This window comes from Schistocerca piceifrons, chromosome 2 (genome assembly GCF_021461385.2).
Source record: "Schistocerca piceifrons isolate TAMUIC-IGC-003096 chromosome 2, iqSchPice1.1, whole genome shotgun sequence".
In the NCBI taxonomy this organism is placed as follows: Eukaryota; Metazoa; Arthropoda; class Insecta; order Orthoptera; family Acrididae; genus Schistocerca; species Schistocerca piceifrons.
Window position 1 is genome coordinate 468,207,018 of NC_060139.1, and position 20,172 is coordinate 468,227,189.

Here is a 20,172-nt window from a genome sequence, read left to right on the forward strand (position 1 = left end):
AAAAAATTGTAAAAATGAAAGTTCTCCAATAGTATTATAGCAACCATTCACCTTGGTTGATAAAGAGGCATAAAAAACATTTTTAATTACCATATGAGTATGACCTATGTTTCTTAAGTGCACTTACAGTACCTATATTTTATTAAAGTCAACAAGTGGAACACGTCTTTAAACTGATCATACAAGCTGTTTCTCAAGAAGTGGACAATTAAGGGTGTCTACCAGTGTATTTACCATTGCAGTTCACACAAATATGTCCAGGAAATGGAACTTAAATAGTAAGTCCATTTTCTGTAACATCCTGAGGATAAAGAGTTGAGTGCAATACTCATTGCTCTCAATTGTATAAAATTTAGCCATAAAAAGGATAACAGTGCTCGTCATGTTATCGATAGAATATACCCAACAGAAAGGCTTGTCATTCACAATTTTTGCAAAAGCGAAGTTCACTAGTATCATTATGGTGGGTACCTGATTGAGTTAGATTTGTAGCAGTAAGATAACAGATTGAGTTAGATTTGTAGCAGTAAGATAACAGATGTGGCAGCCAGGTAGACTTGAGGAGAATTAAGTGGCATTATGCTACATCTCCAAATGTGCACTGATGTTATCGGTACGGAGTAAAGTTATGGCTGTGTGGAGGGAAAAGAGACAAAAAGTGTAACTGAACAAGCCTTGGAAGATCTAATTGATCTTTGTCAGGGTGTACCTTTGTTTCAATGCACTTCGATGGAAAGAAGTAATTCTAGCTCACTTGTAGCACATGGAGTCCTACTGCATCATGAATGGCCTGCATGAAGTGATCACTATTGCAGTGCACTGTAATTTAAGTATGTGCTAATTTGTATTTTAACAAATTTGTATTTTAACAAATGACAGTGATAATTTGAGGTGCATGTTAATGTTTTGTGATCCAATGAATCTTGTTCAGATAATTTAATGAACGTGTTTCCTGGCTGTTTTATGATCTTCAGGGAAATTACTGTAATATTTTTCGTTAGTTGGCTGTATATTATGATTTTTAGTTGAGCTATATTAATTGAATTGAGAGGGCTGTAATGATCATAATGACAGCATTAAAGTAAAAGTGCAGAGAGCAACTAGATGAACCTCTCCTCTGCACTAACATTGTCATGAGGAGTAATGTGGAGGGACATCCAACTCAGTCATATAGTGCAGCTAAGAAGGAAGGATTTAATGTCCCATCATAATTGAGGTCAATAGAGATGAATCACAAGGTTGGAATGTTTCAAGGATGGGGATGGAAATCAGCTGTGCATTTTCAAAGGGAACCATCTCAGCATTTGCCTGGAGCAATTCAGAGAAATTGTGGAAAACCTAAATCTTGATGGCCAGATGCAGATTTTAACTGGTGTGTCCTCCTGAATTTGAGTCCGTTGTGCTAACCACTACACAGCTTTGCTCAGTGCAGCTAAGAGAAGAAATGGAAACTGCATCTTTTGTATTATGTTGAAAATTGAAAGGTTTAGATTGGTGTAGAAAGTTGATTAACATACCAGTATTTCAAGTTATTAAAATTACCTTAAAAATTAAAATGATGATAACAATAAGTATTTCTGCCATATAAATGTCAGTTATCACAAAAATACAAAACTGGAAATAAGGCTGTGCACTAATCTCACATTGGTTGTTAATGCACTAAAGTGTTATTTGACTACAGTAGTTTGCTGGTGTCAACCTACTGAGTTCCTCATTGAAGGTGAGTGAAAAAAGAAAGAAAGAAAGAGCGTGCGTAGTGTTACATTAAGTTGTGTGAAATCAATGAAATATTAACGCTAAATTTTATATTAGTAGTCAGTTAGCCTTAAAATATCTGTTTCTAGTGAAATTAAAAAGATTTTTTTACTGCTTTATGATTAACATTTAATCGGTTGCAATAATTTAATTTTGTTTACAGGGCTGGCAAAAAGAGTTGGTGCTAGAGTTTTGATTGCCAGTACATCGGAAGTGTATGGCGACCCGGAAGTGCATCCCCAACCAGAAACTTACTGGGGCCATGTCAACCCTATAGGTGAGAATCAAACAGAAAGAAATAATTATATTCCTTATAATGAACATGTAATACATCGGTTTACACACACACACACACACACACACACAATTTCCACAGTTGCAGTGTGTTGTATGACAGGTTAGAAGCATGTGCTCGACAGAGTAGATGAAGAATAATGTTGAACATTAAAAAATTTCAGCATTCTGCTATAATTGTTGAGTTTTGAAGCATAATTTGAAGCTGAATAAATATAAGATGCATAAAATCGAAAATTTCTTTTGTTAGCCAAATTTTTGAAGAAATGATAAATTGCTGAACAAATATGATTTCTAAACTCTATTAAATCTTCATAGCTTAGTATGTATTACATTAATTGTTTAGGTCCCAGGGCATGTTATGATGAAGGGAAAAGGGTTGCTGAAACACTAAGCTATGCCTATGCAAAACAGGAGAAAGTTGATGTTAGAGTTGCAAGAATATTTAACACATATGGACCAAGAATGCATATGAATGATGGAAGAGTGGTATCAAACTTCATTCTTCAAGCCCTTAACAATGAAACCATCACAGTGAGTTTCTACATCCTTTTGACATTATAGTATTTAAGTAAAATGATGAAGGTTAGAATAAATGATCACAGCAATGTAAGTTGCACTTCATACCTTTAATTACTGACATTAATGGTTGCTTACATTTGAATGTGTGTATAAATTGTGTTTGGGTGGACGAAAAAGGATTTGTAAGTCCTTGATATTGTAGTGGCCTTTTTGTTGTCCTGGCATTTGCTAGTTGAATTGTATTTGGTGAAGTTTGACTGTTTGACAGCATGACACAAGGTAACTGAAATTTCGTATTGTTAACATCAACACATTTGCTTAGTTTTCTTCTGCACTCATTATTTATAAAACACTTCTGATAAGGGAGAATTAGCATTTGTACTGCCAATAAGTTCGCCTATAGTCCATTCCCGAAGAGGTGAATGAGGGCTTTGAGGGCTCCCTAGTTCTGGATCAGCAGAAGCCTGTCAACTTTGGCGTGCTCATGTTTTGTGGGCTGCTGCCATCCTTAGTGATCAAATACAGAACCTTGCATATGCAATCATTTCAAAGTGATTGTTATGTAATTTTTATTATTTTTTAATTGCCACAATGTAAGTTTAGTACTAGTTGTTTTTAATTTCGAATTGTTTATGTGAACTGTTAGTGACAAGCACCGTCATTCAATGTTAGTGACAAGCACCGTCATTCAATATGCAACCATCAATTTAGATTTCACGAATCCTGTAAGCTTCTGTTATGCTCCTGTCTCACTTTTAACCTTCATAAACGCGCAGTATGCACCGTATTTTACAGACTATAAGACACACCTTAACTTTTAAGCAGTTTTTTTTTTAAAGTAACATTTTTACCGTCAGATTGCAAAGCCAGACTAAAAAAAAAATTGTAATTTATAAAACCGAACTTATCTTTATAAATCACTGAAAATCGTCAACTGGGCTGCTTCTTACTCCTCCTCCTCCTCCTCCTCCTATTTGCCATCATCAGTGTTCTCTTTATATATAAGATGGTCTTCACTGCCATCGAGAGCATTACTTATGCCACACTTCATGAAAGATTTAACAATAACAATTTGTATACGCTCCGGGACAACCAGGAAATCCGGGAGAAACCCGGGAATTTTTTTAAGCAGGAGAAAACCAGGGAAGACCTGGGAATCTTTTTATAATTCCAGGTATTTGTCATTGTTTTAGTGTTCAGTAAAATTTTGTAACAAACAATTTTACTGTATCCCGCTGCTGCAGAATAATACTTCAGCAATGAAACATAAACGAGAGGAAAAAAACCAAAATATAACTTAAGTTGCAAAGTTCATGCGCCATTTACAACAACAAAACAAAGTGCATGCCAAAAGCAAAATGTGTCAAAGACATGAAAAATGTTCACATTTAAAGACAATGAAATATTTTATAACAGATACCTGTTTCCGATGAATGTGACATCGTAACTGTTTACATTAAGTTTGTTTGAGCAGTTGCCAGCAGGCTCATGTGCATGCGCAGTTGAGTTGCGTATGAGCAGTACCTTCTCCCTCTTCTGGCTACTTGAAGTGTGGCTGCCGCAGTAGCAAGGAGCAGTTACGCTACCCAGAAAAATTTTTCTGGTACGCTCAAGCTGCCAGATTCATGCATGCACAGAGCAGTCTGGGTTGTAATGGGGTGGGAGATGGTTACCGTGTTCAGGTTTGGTGATTTTACTGCTTCCTCTTCGTTTACAGTTTACACATCAAATGAAAACAAAATGGATTTCTGTGGCCGGAAGCTATCAAGTGAATTAAAACACATTCTCATAATTACGGGAGGCTAAAATATGTTACTGGTTTAAGTTTTCTGATTTTATTTTATTTCCACATTTTTGGTAGTAAAACATTAATCATCTTGTTGTAAATGAAGTTGCTTTTGTGGTTTGCTAAATAAATGTAGTTTTCATTAATCTTTTCCGCAGATGCAGTCAGTTTTAAGATACGAAGTGTTTGTTCCACGCTATTGGCTAGCTTCAACTTTTCATAGAATTTCACATGACAATTTTTATCTTCTGGCATGTATGGTATAATAAAGAACCAAACGTGACACACTACACTACTGCTACTCCAAGAAAATTTGCATCCCGAAAAGTTTACAGAAAAGCTTATCATCAGATAGGGGCCTACTTTGTTGTGAATCTACACATATGAATGTATCCTCTAAGCTGAATTATGCATTTTAGTATGGTTTACGGAACTCCCATGCTCTTGAAGTATCCTCTGATGCCCTATTTCTTTTATGACGTCATGTAAGATCTCTTAATGCTATATGTGTACAAATGTACTGGCTTCCAGTGGCCTACATGCAGTAATGCCTGTTTTCTGGCGCTCTGTGGCAGCTGCTGAAACAAATCCATGTCTAAGAGGTCACGGGGAAAATATTTCGAATATTTCTTTAAAAAGCGTCATTTTCAAAGGAAATTTCCTTTTACACAAGGTGAATTATATTACGTGTGAGAAAGTGTAGTGAATTTCTTAAATCACAGAGCATTTGACTCTAATGTAAAACTTACACTTTGAGTACCAGCTACTTTGAATAATTTCAAGCCCAGGAGACCAGACATTAATGTCATTGTTTAAAATTTTACTGATGCATTTGTATGATGTATCTCAAAGTGTAACGCATGCTAAAAAGGCCAGTATTATATGTGAAAGATTAGCTTTTCTTGTAGCTACACTATGTACATTAACTTTTCCTACTTACGTGTTCATGCTGCTTAACAGTGATGTTGCTATTGGCTGACTGCATGTCGTGTCATATGCTCTGAATATCTGCTGTCATTGGCTCGCAAGATCATGCGACATGAGCTATGATTGGCTTACCAAAGTGCATTGCAATCTTTTTCAGTGCTTCAGAAACTATAAAGTGCTGTGTTTGTTGAAATTTGAATTTATACTTTCGTAATACGAAAATATTTAGTGTATTGTAATATGAAAATATGCAGCGTACATGTTGCTGCACAACAAAGGTCTTTCGTAAATGCCCCCCCCCCCCCTCCCCCGCCCCCTCACGCCGAGTTTCATTTTCATTTTCTAAAGTGCCGGGTAGTTCTACGCTGGTGTATAAAACCTTTGTTGTTCTAAGGATTGATATTTTTACAGCTCCAAGTTAAAGTACACTGCCGCTTATTGTGGGAAAAAATGTATTTTCACATTGGAAGAAGTAAATTTTCACATCGCAAAAAGTGTGTTTTTAACCGGGAGATCCGGGGAAAATTCAGAAAATTTTTTTTCTTGTCCGCATATACACCCTGAATAATGTCCTCTCGCACTCTAGACCATGACTTCTATCCAATGACACACTTGTTTGATTATAGGTCGTTTCAAAGCTCCCTTCATTGTGAATTGATGTTGGGTTTCGTCTACCATCCATTTGTTCCACTTCTCTCTAATATACACATTAAGTGATTTATTTATCAAGACATCAGGAGATTGCAGTTTTGAAGTAAGTCCTTCCATAACAGCAGCAAGCTCCATATTTCCCTGTCTCAATTTCTCTTTCACAGAATTTTTCAAATGACTACTAAACAGATCTAGCACGAGAACAGAAATCTTCTTTAATAAAGCACCTTTCCTTCCTCCCACACTCTTTAGTCCATAATTTCATAGCAGCCTCATCCATCCAACCCTTGTCATATATGTGAACAACAACACCTGGCGGTATTTCAGAAGGTTTTGGCACTGTTTTGCACTTGAAAATGATAATTGGATTACGTTAAGTACCGTCAACACAGTATGAAAGGACAACAGTGTAGCGCATTTTTTGACGATTTTAGCACCTTTCACAGCAACAGTTCTGTTACTTGACACATAAAAAGTCAGAGGAATTTTTTCCATATTCACTATTTGGCTTAGTTCCACACTGATTTTCTTTCGATGTTGAATAATAAAACCATTTTCTTGTTATACTCTCGTGGTATTTTCTGAGCTATTTTGGTTTTTGTTCACAGGGTAAGTCCATGACGCTTCACAAACCCGGAGCACCAACCAACTCCACTGTTAAAGTTTGTGTATTTGAATCATTTTGTATTGATTCCAGTGCCATTCTGATGGTGTCCTTGAACCTATTTCAATGCATCACCTTCTAGTTCTTGCCATTTTGAATTCAGTCCTCTATTTGCACATTTAGTCTTCCTCATTTTTTTCAGTCCTTCATCAGCCTACCGATTGTGAATGATGATTTTGTAGAGTGCCAAAGTGCCACTCAGCAGCTCCATGTTGTTCTGCATATACTGCTGCTTTCAATATATAGCCCACATCATATGAAGACCTTTTGATTTTGTTCCATTATATAACTAGCTACTAACAAAAATATTGTACTGTTACCGACAACAAATCACTTCCAGTTCAAGTTCACTGACACCATAGACTGCAATGACACATCGTAGGCTAGACACTGTGCTGGGTTTGTAATGGCTGGGTGGTGGGAGATAGTGTTAGCAAGCTTGTGAACCCCCACAACTCATGTTCATCACATTGGTACACCACTGGTGTCAGTTGAGTCCAGTTTTGCCAGATAGAGATAGATTTCCCGCCACTTCAAATATATAGCTATTTTTAAGGTTGGCGGGGATTATAAATCAAACACTAGATATTTTTATATTAATTTTGATTATAAGATCACCTGAATTTTGGAGGCAGTTTTTTGAGGAAAAAAGTGAATATTGTAGTCTATAAAATACGATAACAGTTGACAGTTGGTATGGCAGCCAGTAGATGGCACTGTCAGGGCCACTTGGAAAGGTGCTGGAGTCTGCTTCCCCCACTCCCCGTACCCTCCTTCACGATTCTTTCATTTCTGTGTGGTATTACTTTACATTTTAGTCTGGTACCTGTTTGTAGTGCAGATGTAATTCCCAAATTTTTACACATCCAAAGTGTGCATAAACACTCTCCTCATTGACATCAGGTGTGTGTGACTTTTTTCATTTCATAGTGCATCAAAAATCCATGTGCTATTAGTTGGTACATCACAAAAACTTAAGTGTAGTATTAATAGTAATTCATTCCACTGAGTGATCACAGCATAAAGTCTTAAAGTGATAGAAAAGTGAAAAACAAAGAGTATGAGAGACGGCAGAATAAAACATGAAACTCGATGAAATTATGTGTCGGTATTTTTAAGAATTGTGATAAAAATAGTTTTTAACATAATTTGTCAGTGATGAATTCACACAATGCTGTCTGTGAAATTATAAATTTACAGAATTCATGTTTGAGTAGAAGTAATTGTGAAATTACACTTTCTTGGTATTGCTGCAAGAATACACTTAAAGTTTGCACAGTCTTGCAGCCCTTTACTCATTCAGCGCAGTTACACAGCCTTCTCTAAACTTTTTTCTTACAAGGGAACCTCCGCATCGCACCCCCCTCAGATTTAGTTATAAGTTGGCACAGTGGATGTGCCTTGAAAAACTGAACACAGATCAATCGAGAAAACAGGAAGAAGTTGTGTGGAACCATGAAAAAAATTAATAAAATATACAAACTGAGTAGTCCATGTGAACATATGCAACATCAAGGACAATCGGAGTTTAGGAGCGCCATGGTCCCGTGGTTAAAGTGAGAGCTGCGGAACGAGAGGTCCTTGGTTCAAGTCTTGCCTCCACTGAAAATTTTACTTTCTTTATTTTTGCAAAGTTATGATCTGTCCGTTCGTTCATTGATGTCTCTGTTCACTGTAATAAGTTTAGTGTCTGTGTTTTGCGACCGCACCGCATAACCGTGCGATTAGTAGACGAAAGGACGTGCCTCTCCAATGGGAACCGAAAACATTTGATCGCAAGGTCATAGGTCAACCAATTCCTCCACAGGAAAGCACGTCTGATATATTCTATATGACACTGGTGACGGCATGTGCGTCACATGACAGGAATATGTTGTCGGCCCACCTAACTTGTACACTTAGCAAATGGGTAAAAAGATTCTTCTACCTTGCCCGATATAGGGTTTCTTGTGGATGTGATAATCACTCCCAAAAAAGTGATGAAAACATAAGAGTTTGTCACATAAACCGAAAATAAAAAATTAAACTTTTCACTCGATGGAAGACTTGAACCTGGGACCTCTCGTTCCGTAGCTGCTCTCGCTAACCACGAGACCACGGGACTCCTCGATTACCATTGTCCTTGATGTTGCCTATCTTTGCATGGATTACTCACTTTGTATATTTTACAAATTTTTTTCATAGTTCCACACAACTTCTTTCTGTTTTCTCGATTGATCTGTGTTCAGTTTTTCAAGGCCTATCCACTGTGCCAACTTATATCTAAATCTGAGGGGGGTGCGATGGGGAGGTTCCCTTGTTAGCATATTTAATTATTTACTGTGTTGGAAGATAGATGCCCGTTTAAGTTACTGTGAGAGTACAGTTAAACATTTTTTTCACTGAATATTTATTTTTTATTACTTTATAAGTGTTAATGGGCCTAAGAGGCCTTTTATAGGTACTACAGTACTTGAAATTTCACTCATTTGAGACTAATAAATGTGCTCTCACATAATGTCTGGCAGTGCAGGGAGGGGGGGGGGGGGTATTATTGGTTGAGTTAATCAGGGCTGGTTCAAGAACATTTTTCCTCGCAAGTGAATCTGCTTTGCTCCCTCCTCCTTCACTTTCACCTATGTTAGTTTTTGCTGCTTGTTGTGTACATCCTTTATACAGATCTTACACTTGAGTGCCCTTGCCCTTGGTGCCCTGAGAGGCCACTACAAATTGTGATGCATCATGTAGGTAAATCTTACAGTCGTGGTGTATGTCTCAGCTTGCCACCCCAAGTGGCATCTTGTGTCACTTGAGCCTTAAATAGGTCCTGGAATTAAAAAATGGCTTCTTTTAGTACGTGAAGCAGTTGCCATTGATTCCACAGAGTGGTAACAGTATGTAGTATTGTGGGTGTAATAGACACAGTAAAGTGTAAACACTGTAAAAACTATGGATAAACAAAAGAGTAATTGATCTTTTGTTTTTAGTTATTTAGTATTGTTATTGAATCTTACACTAAAAGATAATGTGTGCATTTATAATGGTTTCTTTTTGTGGTGCTAAATAAATAATTATTTTTATTAGGTCCCTTAAATGTTGACCCCATTGTGACTGTGAGTACACAAGAATAGCTCCAATCATTGTTCCAATGTTACTGTAATAATTTGAATGTCTTTTTTTCGTGGCAGACTCACCATATAACAATACCTGTATGGAAATACCCTGTGTGGTGAAAAAATACAAAGATGGATTTTGTAAGTGGAGTCCCAGTTTATTACTGCACATATTAGCAATGGGGTAACAAAGTATCATTACATTTCGGGATAGTTTGATAGCGAGTTGCTGAGCTAATTGCAGATTTCATGTCCAAACTGTTACTGACTTTTCGAGAAACAGGCTTAAAAACACCTCGTATCACAGAAATCGGGAATCAGAATCACACAAAGTTAAAAATTACTAATCAAAGTAGAACTAAGACACAAAAATTCGTCAACTTTGCGGCAAGACATGCATGCTGTTGCTGAAATGCGAGTAACCAATGATATTTTATGAGCTATATTTTTTCAACAACTACCAACCGCTGAATGTTCTATCCCCTCCAGACCCAAGGTTGCGTTTTGTGTGTTTTTGAAACTAGGATCTCCAAGCGTGTGAAAACCAGTCATTAATACATTAGAAAAATGAAAATAAATTTATTTTCAGAAGTTTCTAGAAATTTGGCAACTGCACAGTTGTGCATCTTGGCCCTAAACCAAAACTTTTTTGTGATATATGCAATCCAAGTCTGTCATATTTTCACTCATTTCTTTGTGAGATAAAAGCAAAACAGTTGGCATCTTTTGATAAACACAGGTACACATCAAAACTATCAAATATTTTTTTCTTCTAGGCTGTTTGCAACAGGTTTTGTGGCAACTTCTTGCAGCAGAATATTTATCAAATTTTAGTGACCTCTTATTCATGCATGGTGAACATGATGGTTTATATCTTTTGCTTTCAGCTATAATAAGTGGCCGTCTCCTTCGGTTTCATCATGATCATCAATCCCTGTAAGGCTTTCCATTCATGCTATGACAAGGTATTCCCTCATGGCCATCTGGAATATGTATGTCTCTTATTAGAACTTTTTTTGCCTTACGATAATTCCTATACCAAATTCACGCATGCCACATCCATCAAATGTAAATTTATCTGGAGGATCCACTTTATAGTTTTTATGTATATAATACGCCTCCATCTGCTGATCGCACACTTCAGTTCCTTTTATTGATTGATTGCACTTGCATGCAGTTTATGTGCACGCCAATTAATTTCTTGATTTCCTGTGAACTTCTTGCAGGTTGTAATTCTGTTTTAGCCATGTAGCAAATGTCTGTATAGGTTGCTGCTTTTTGGAACAATTGTTTATTGATGGAATTTAGGAAATAAGATGCTGGATTTGTAACTTTGACAACATACTGAAACAAATGAAATGAAACTTTTCTTGAACAATATTGTACAAAATTTCTGCTTTAATATAAAGCATGAATAGTAAGGTTTACTGCTGGCTCTGATCTTCAGAAGGTGGTGTCACCTGAGAAAGTGTTGTCAAATAGGTTTTTCACCATTTGCCTGGTGCAGTTATAGTCAGAAACATGTATGTTTGGTTCCTTTGCTGTCATGTATGTTGTTTATGTTCCCCAGGTTTTCAGTTTAGTGTTGTTAGATGTCATCTTCATTGTACTGTGAAGTGAATATTTCTTTAAAATCTTCACCTGTGAAGATGACCCAGATGAACTCCTCCAGGAATTTGAAGCATTTGTCTTTGCATTTAGGAGTCAAGTAGATTCAAGTATATCACCATCATTGCTTAAATCATCTATATCTTGTGGATTTAGCAAAGCAGCGATCACAGTATCACTCACAAGTGTTGAAATAGGACCAATAATTTAATTTTTTTGTTTGATTAATAATAACTATTAGAGTGATATTATTAAAGTAATGATAAAACATCACAAGACCATATGAAATCAACTGGCTTTCAGACATGATAGATACAGACATTGAAACAATTGTGAATATCAGCACTCTGTCAACAAGCTAATGTCTTAAAAAATCTGACATTAGGCCCGACATGCACAATTGTGCGTTTGCTAATGTTTCAGTGTGTATGTTATGCTGAAAATAATCTAAACTGAACTTACATTATAACAATAGAGACAAACAGTTAAATATGTGCTACCCTTTTTATGCAAATCTAGAGTTACGTGATTTATCTGTTTGACTGCTGTGCACCTCAATTCCGCCATTCTGCCCCACACAGATTCAGACGTGTTTCATGCAGAATCATTGTATCCACAGAGCTGGTTTGATTGATAGAGCCAGTGTCGTCCAAACGAAGCAGAACTGATTCATTTGCATCAAACAAGGGAAGAAAATCATTATCTTTGGAATTTAATCTTTATATTATCAAAGGCTTCAATGCAAAAATTAAAATTGCCAAAGAAGTTTGATCTACCGGAGTAAACAGTGAAAACAATTGTAAAAGGTAAAGAAAAAATTCTGGAAGCTGTGAGAATTGCTCAGTCTTTGAACTTAGGTATTATTCGTAAACTTCATGGTATTATCGCTCAAATGGAAATTGTCCTGTTGATTAGAATGTGGTGTGCTCTAAAACTAAGCTGATATTTGAGAAGCTGAAAGAAGAAACTGGGGAGGCAGCCAAAGATGAGGTGTTTGAAGCTAGTAATGGTTGTTTTAGCTGATTCAGAAGTCGTCTTAATTGGCATGTTGTTGTTGTGGTCTTCAGTCCTGAGACTTGTTTGCTGCATCTCTATGCTACTCTATCCTGTGCAGGCTTCTTCATCTCCCAGTACCTACTGCAGCCTACATCCTTCTGAATCTGCTTAGTGTATTCATCTCTTGGTCTCCCTCTATGATTTTTACATTCCACACTGCCCTCCAGTACTAAGTGGTGATCCCTTGATGCCTCAACACATGTCCTACCAACCGGTCCCTTCTACTTGTCAAGTTGTGCCACAAACTCCTCTTCTCCCCAATTCTATTCAATACCTCCTCATTAGTTATGTGATCTACCCATCTAATCTTCAGCATTCTTCTGTAGCACCACATTTCGGAAGCTTCTATTCTCTTTTTGTCTAAACTATTTATCGTCCATGTTTCACTTCCATACATAGCTACACTCCATACAAATACTTTCAGAAATGACTTCCTGACACTTAAATCAATACTTGATGTTAACAAATTTCTCTTCTTCAGAAACCCTTTCCTTGCCATTGCCATTTTATGTCCTCCCTACTTCAACCATCATCAGTTATTTTGCTCCCCAAATAGCAAAACTCCTTTACTACTTTAAGTGACTCATTACCTAATTAATTCCATCAGCATCACCCGACTTAATTCGACTACATTCCATTATCCTTGTTTTGCTTTTGTTGATTTTCATCTTATATCCTCCTTTCAAGACACTGTCCATTCCGTTCAACTGCTCTTCCAAGTCCTTTGCTGTCTCTGACAGAATTACAATGTCATCGGCGAACCTCAAAGTTTTTATTTCTTCTCCATAGACTTTAATACCTACTCCGAACTTTTCTTTTGTTTCCTTTACTGCTTCCTCAATATACAGATTGAATAACATTGGGGAGAGGCTACAGCCTTGTCTCACTCCCTTCCCAACCACTGCTTCCCTTTCGTGCCCCTCGACTCATATAACTGGCATCTGGTTTCTGTACAAATTGTAAATAGCCTTTCCCTCCCTGTATTTTACCCCTGCCACCTTCAGAATGTGAAAGAGAATATTCCAGTCAACATTGTCAAAAGCTTTCTCTAAGTCTACAAATGCCAAATGCTAGGAACGTAGGTTTGCCTTTCCTTAATCTTTCTTCTAAGATAAGTCGTAGCGTCAGTATTGTCTCAAGTGTTCCAATATCTCTACGGAATCCAAACTGATCTTCCCCGAGGTCGGCTTCTACCAGTTTTTCCATTCTTCTGTAAAGAATTCGTGTTAGTATTTTGCAGCTGTGACTTATTAAAATGATAGTTTGGTAATTTTCACATCTGTCAACATCTGCTGTCTTTGGTATTGGAATTATTATATTCTTCTTGAAGTCTGAGGGAATTTCGCCTGTCTCATACATCTTGCTCACCGGATGGTAGAGTTTTGTCAGGACTGGCTCTCCCAAGGCCGTCGGTAGTTCCAATGGAATGTTGTCAACTCCCGGGGCCTTGTTTCGACTTAGGTCTTTCAGTGCTCTGTCAAACTCTTCACGCAGTATTGTACATCCCATTTCATCTTCATCTACATTCCCTTCCATTTCCATAATATTGTCCTCAAGTACATCACCCCTGTATAGACCCTCTATATACTCCTTCCACCTTTCTGCTTTCCCTTCTTTGCTTAGAACTGGGTTTCCATCTGCGCCCTTGATATTCATACAAGTGGTTCTCTTTTCTTCAAAGGTCTCTTTAATTTTCCTTTAGGCAGTTTCTATCTTACCCCTAATGAGATAAGTCTCTACATCCTTACATTTGTCCTCTAGCCATGCCTGCTTAGCCATTTTGCAGTTCCTGTCGATCTCATTTTTGAGACATTAGTATTCCTTTTTGCCTGCTTCACTTACTGCATTTTTGTATTTTCTCCTTTCATCAATTAAATTCAGTATCTCTTCTATTACCCTAGGATTTCTACTAGCCCTCGTCTTTTTACCTACTTGATCCTCTGTTACCTTCACTATATCATCCCTCAAAGCTACCTATTCCTCTTCTACTGTATTTCTTTCCCCCATTCATGTCAATTGTTCCCTTATGCTCTCCCTGAAACTCTCTACAACCTCTGGTTTAGTCAGTTTATTCAGGTCCCATCTCCTTAAATTCCCACCGTTTTGCAGCTTCTTCAGTTTTAACCTACAGTTCGTAACCAATACATTGTGGTCAGAGTCCACATCTGCCCCTGGAAATGTCTTAAAATTTAAAATCTGGTTCCTAAGTCTCCGTCTTACCATTATATAATCTATCTGAAACCTTTTAGTATCTCCAGGGTTCTTCCATGTATACAACCTTCTTTCATGATTCTTGAACCTAGTGTTAGCTATGATTAAGTTATGCTCTGTGCAAAATTCTACCAGGCGACTTCCTCTTTCATTTCTTAGCCCTAATTCATATTCATCTACTACGTTTCCTTTTCTTCCTTTTCCTACTGTTGAATTCCAGTCACTCATGACTATTAAATTTTTTTCTCCATTCACTACCTGAATAATTTCTTTTATCTCATCATACATTTCATTAATTTCTTCATCGTCTGCAGAGCTAGTTGGCATCTATACTTGTACTACTGTAGTAGGCATGGGCTTTGTGTCTATCTTGGCCACAATAATATGTTCACTATGCTGTTTGTAGTAGCTTACTCGCACTCCTATTTTTTTTATTCATTATTAAACTTACTCCTGCATTACCCCTATTTGATTTTGTATTTATAACCCTGTATTCACCTGACCAAAGGTCTTGTTCCTCCTGCCACCGAACTTCACTAATTCCCACTATATCTAACTTTAACCTATCCATTTCCCTTTTTAAATTTTCTAACCTACCTGCCCGATTAATTGATCTGACATTCCACGCTCCGATCCGTAGAACGCCAGTTTTCTTTCTCCTGATAACGACGTTCTCTTGAGTAGTCTCCGCCCGGAGATCCAAATGGGGGACTATTTTACCTCCAGAATATTTTACCCAAGAGGGATGCCTTAATTGGCATAGCATTGCAGAAAGGAGCATGGATAGGCGGCAGGCACTGATAAAGAGACAGTGTTGCTCTATCCAGAGAAACTCAATTCAGTGATAGAAGAGGGTGGCTGTACCAGCCACACCATATTCAGCGTAAATGAAAATGGTCTGTTCTGGAAGAAGATGCCTAAAAGAACTTTTGTTGCATGGGAAGAGCAAAGCTTTTCAGATTTTAAAGCCACTGAAGCTCAGTTGACAGTGATGTTTGGCGTGAATGCAGCTGGTGATTATAAATTAAAATCTTTCTTAGTTCATTGCTTAGAGAATCCAAAGGCTTTAAAAAGTAAATCTATAACTGGGTTGCACATGATTTGGAAAATGGAATGCTGAGGCTTTGGTGACAGCCTCACTTTTTGAGGACTGGTTTGGTCATTTGGTCATCGCTTGATTCTTGAAGTTAAATGTTATTGCCAATTGAAACAAATCCCGTTTAAAATGGTGCTACTAATCGACGAACACTCCAGGTCATCCTCCTTTTACTGTAATTGAGAAACTTATATTTTTGCCACAGAGTACAACCAGCTTTCTTGAGCCAGTGGACCAGGGGGCCAGTAAAACATTGAAAGCTTACTACATAACATGATTGTTTGCACACATACATGTAGCTGCGAGACAAAACAACAAGCTATCTCTTAAAAGACTTTTGGAAATAATTCAGTGTTTTAGATGCCATGAGAATTATTGCACAATCTTCGAATGAAATTTTACAAAAACCTTAAAATTGTATCTGGAGAAAACTGTGTTCATTCTTTTCTTTCCTTTTTTGCCACGGAAACGCAGGAGGAATCAATACCAGATCCTGATCAAATTGAAAATGTGATTGAAGAGGTGGTTGATTTTGGCGGGCAGTTAAATTTAGATATGGGTGGTGATAACATTCAAGAACTGCTAGATTCATACAATCAGGAGCTGACAATTGGAAAATGATCATTTCTGCTACAAAACAGGGAATAAAAGACTAATTAACATGCTACAGGAAACTTTGCATGAAAAGGAAAAAAAAATTGATTCATCAGATGACATTGTGAGATTTTATGCAGCCTTCTACATTTCAGTAACTTCAGTTTACATAGATATTAATCCATTTGCGAGAAGGGACACCTGAATCATTTGCATTTTTCTCCATATCTATCAGTGACATACAGCATGTGACATTGAGTTACTGCCAGCATATTCGTCTGTCAAACACTTTTGTTATCTTCTGGAAGGCAGAGAATTCACAAAATTCACAGACCACAAACCATTATCATTTGCCTTCTTTGTGCCCAAAATAGCAACACCCAAGTAGGCGGTTCACAACAAGTGTTCAGTATCTTCCTGGATGAGAGAATATTCCTGCTGATATATGTTCCAGAGTTTTGAACATAATGTTGCCAGCCAGCATTTTATATGATGATGATATTGCAAAGGAGAAAGAAGTGACCCAGAATAGACGAAAGTGAAGAACGCGAACTTCCTCTTCCTTAGCGTTTGTAACAATATTGTTACCTCATGCATCACAGCTACTTGTGATAAGTTAACAGGTAAACTGGGGCCTTATGTTCCTCCATGCAACCACCAAAATGTCATCCATGTACTACATAACTTGGGTTTCATTGAAACGAGATGTAAACATGTGGCCAAAAGCATGTGTTCATTGTCAGTGAGCAAACATTTCAAACATACAACCAGTACTTGCTTAACTGTCAGTGAGGGTATCAGTCACATGTAACATATACACATAGATGTAGTGGGACTATTGCCTTGCTCTCAGTGTTTCACCTATCTGTTAACAATGTCAGGTTTACACATTGGCCAGAAGCAGTTCCACTGAAGGCCATCTATGCAGAAAGTGTTTGCACTACACTTTTATCATCATGGATCGCTTGCTTGGGAGTCCCAAAAATTGTCAGCACCAACAAAGGAAGGCAGTTTGAGTGTCAATTGTTCACTCGCCTCACAAGACCCTAGATATACACCACATAAACCACTGCTTACCATAAGAGTCAAACCGCAAAAATTGAAACGGAAACTCGAGGTAGGAATATCAATAATGTAGGAAAAGATAGATTACCACTTATCATAAAGAAGACAAGCACAATTAGGACACTCTCATAAAGCTTTTGGCCACAGCCTTTGTCAGTAGAAGGTAGACGTGTGTGCCCACACACACACACACCTCATGCACTCATGACCACCAACTCCAGCATCTTGGGCTGGAATGCATCATCATGTGGGATGCAAGCAACAATCTGGAGGGGCGGGGATGGGCAAGGAATAGTAGTGTATGGGTCTGGTGTTTGGTGGAATGTCCAGGGACTAAACTGCCAACAGGTGCAGTGTCATTAGGTTGTGGGGTAGAGAGGTGGGAAAAAGGTGAAAAAAAGGAGAGGAGTGGGGAAATATGGGAGGATGCATTGGCAGAGGGCTGGAAATAATGTGGGAGATTAGAATGGGGAGGAGATGGTAGGACATAATGGGTGGAAACTGTGGGGACAGTACATTACTGTAGGTGGGACCTATTGTCCACATATCCACCACTCAAAAGTTTCCATCACCTCTGTCCCATCATCTCCCCATTCTCATCTCCCACCCTGTTTGTTTGCAGCCCACTGCCAATGAATCCGCTCATCTTTCCCCATGCCTCTCAATTTTTCCCCACACCCCTGCCCCACAAACGCCTGCCACTGCACCTATTGGCAGTCAAGTCCCTGCCCACTCCACCAGACAGTGTTCGTCTCTCCTCCCTCCAGTATACTATTATCCCTTCCCCTTCCCTCACCCCGTCCAGATTGCTGCTTGCATCTCACATGATGATGTATTCAGGCCCGAGATGCTGGGGTTTGCGGTCGTGTGCGCATGAGGTGTGTGTGTGTGTGTGTGTGTGTGTGTGTGTGTGTGAGGATCTTTTAATTGTGCCTGTGTGCAAATTAACGTGTCTACTTCACGGTAAGTAGCAATCTGTCTTTTCCTACGTTGTTAAAAGTTGAACAGTGGCATCACAACATCAAAAACATTAAGAGCACAACTTTCAGGTGACCGTGTTGCTGACTTACCAACAATTTTAGTGGATATCTTGTATCTATATGATTCCAGAACATAACACCACTGCTGTAGAAATGAAATAGCTTTACAACTAGACTTCCAGTTGATTTCTGTGATCCTACGCGAGTGGAGTGTGACATTCCACTTTAATTTACAACTTGAAACAGAACGTGGCATTGTTTAAATCAATAAATGTTTGACACCGTGCTATCCCTTCTGTTTTAATCTGTCTTCAGTTGTACTTGCAAGGCATGATGCACAGAGAGAAGCTCTATTTGTGATAAACATGCCGAGAAATTCCAGATAGCGTAGCTGTCTCAGTGTTGTTTTTTCTGGGTGCTGTTTAAAGGAAAAAGTAAATGGCTCATGGTCTTAAGTAATCGACACAGTGAAATGGAAACTTGTAAAAAAAAATGTGTATATACATTGAAATAATTGGTCTTTTGTTTTTAGTTGTTAAGCTTTTCCATTGCTACTGATATGAAAAAGTGTGTGTGCATTCATAGGAGTTTCCTTTCTGTGGTGATAAATAAAGGATTATTTTTACTAGAACCCACAATATAAAACAACAGATAGGTGAAAAAACATGGCAGACAGCAGTACAAAAATGCATATGTTTTGACCTTCTGTAAAGAAATTTGTTGTGTTGAAAGCACAACAGTCATTTATGTTAAAAGCAGTAGACATTAAACAGGAGTCAATAAGTAAGCTGAATACTTAATGAAATGCAAGTTAGATTAAAAGCTATGTAAGTTTACATGAAAATGACATATTTAGATGAGTAAATAAACGTATTATAAATGCTGGTTAAATTGACAAATAAATGTTGAAGTAGAGGTAGGTCTATGACATTGTGAGGGAGGGTCGGCCAGCCAAGGCAAGCAAGCCCTCTGTTACACGTCAGCATTATGAATGTCGTTAAAAAATATTTCATACTGAAACAATGTTTATTCCATTGTCTTACAGTTGTTATTTTTCTTATTCATTTATTTTACAGGTGTATGGCCATGGTAAACAGACAAGATCTTTTCAATATGTATCAGATCTTGTGAATGGTCTGATATCGTTAATGGCATCAAATTTCACATTACCAGTAAATTTAGGAAACCCCACTGAGCATACTATTGAAGGTATTCTTCCAAAATCAATAACTACATAATAATTTCACCTGTAATTAATTTACTTTGAAGACATTAATATGAAATGTGGAAGCATCTGGGGTATGGAATTCCTTTTAAATTTGATGGTACAGCTTCAGGTATTTGTATGTGGGTCACACTCTGCTTCTATCAAGAAGAAAAATTTAATGCCACACTTACAATATGAGGTGGGGCAAATAAAAGTGGCCCAGAGAATGGAATTCCAGGGTACAAAGAAAGACAGCAGAGAAAAGGAAGTACAGTACTAATCTGACTATAGCAGATGTTGAAAGGGATCACCATTCATTTCTTGGCACTTTTGGGCCCGGATCAGCAAGTTGCTGAAGATGGATCAAAGCTGGACTACTGGAATTCCTGCAACCTCATTCGAAATACCCTGCTGCAGTTCTTGAAGACTTTGAGGTTTATTATGATACACCTTGGACCTGAGGGCTCCCCACACAAAGTAATCACACACTGACAAATCAGGTGACCTGGGTGACCAGCTATGGCCTGACCAGACTAGCCTCAGCTAACAACTGTCAGGCATGAAGGTTGTGTAAATTAGTCAAAGACTTAGCCAGATGTATGGGCAGTTGCTCCATCCTGTTGGAAGTAACCGGGTGTGGTTATATGCATACATTCACGTACAG

The 20,172-nt window shown here is 37.9% G+C and overlaps 1 protein-coding gene across 1 annotated transcript in view; it reads left to right on the plus strand.

The window, feature by feature from the left end:
• The window catches only part of LOC124777350 (UDP-glucuronic acid decarboxylase 1), a 63,548-nt gene that overhangs the window by 26,173 nt on the left and 17,203 nt on the right, over positions 1–20,172 (plus strand). The window contains exons 4-6 of the mRNA XM_047252722.1: positions 1,919–2,032; positions 2,396–2,583; positions 19,378–19,510. Coding sequence (XP_047108678.1) covers positions 1,919–2,032; positions 2,396–2,583; positions 19,378–19,510 — 435 coding nt within the window. The remainder of the gene's footprint in view (positions 1–1,918; positions 2,033–2,395; positions 2,584–19,377; positions 19,511–20,172) is intronic.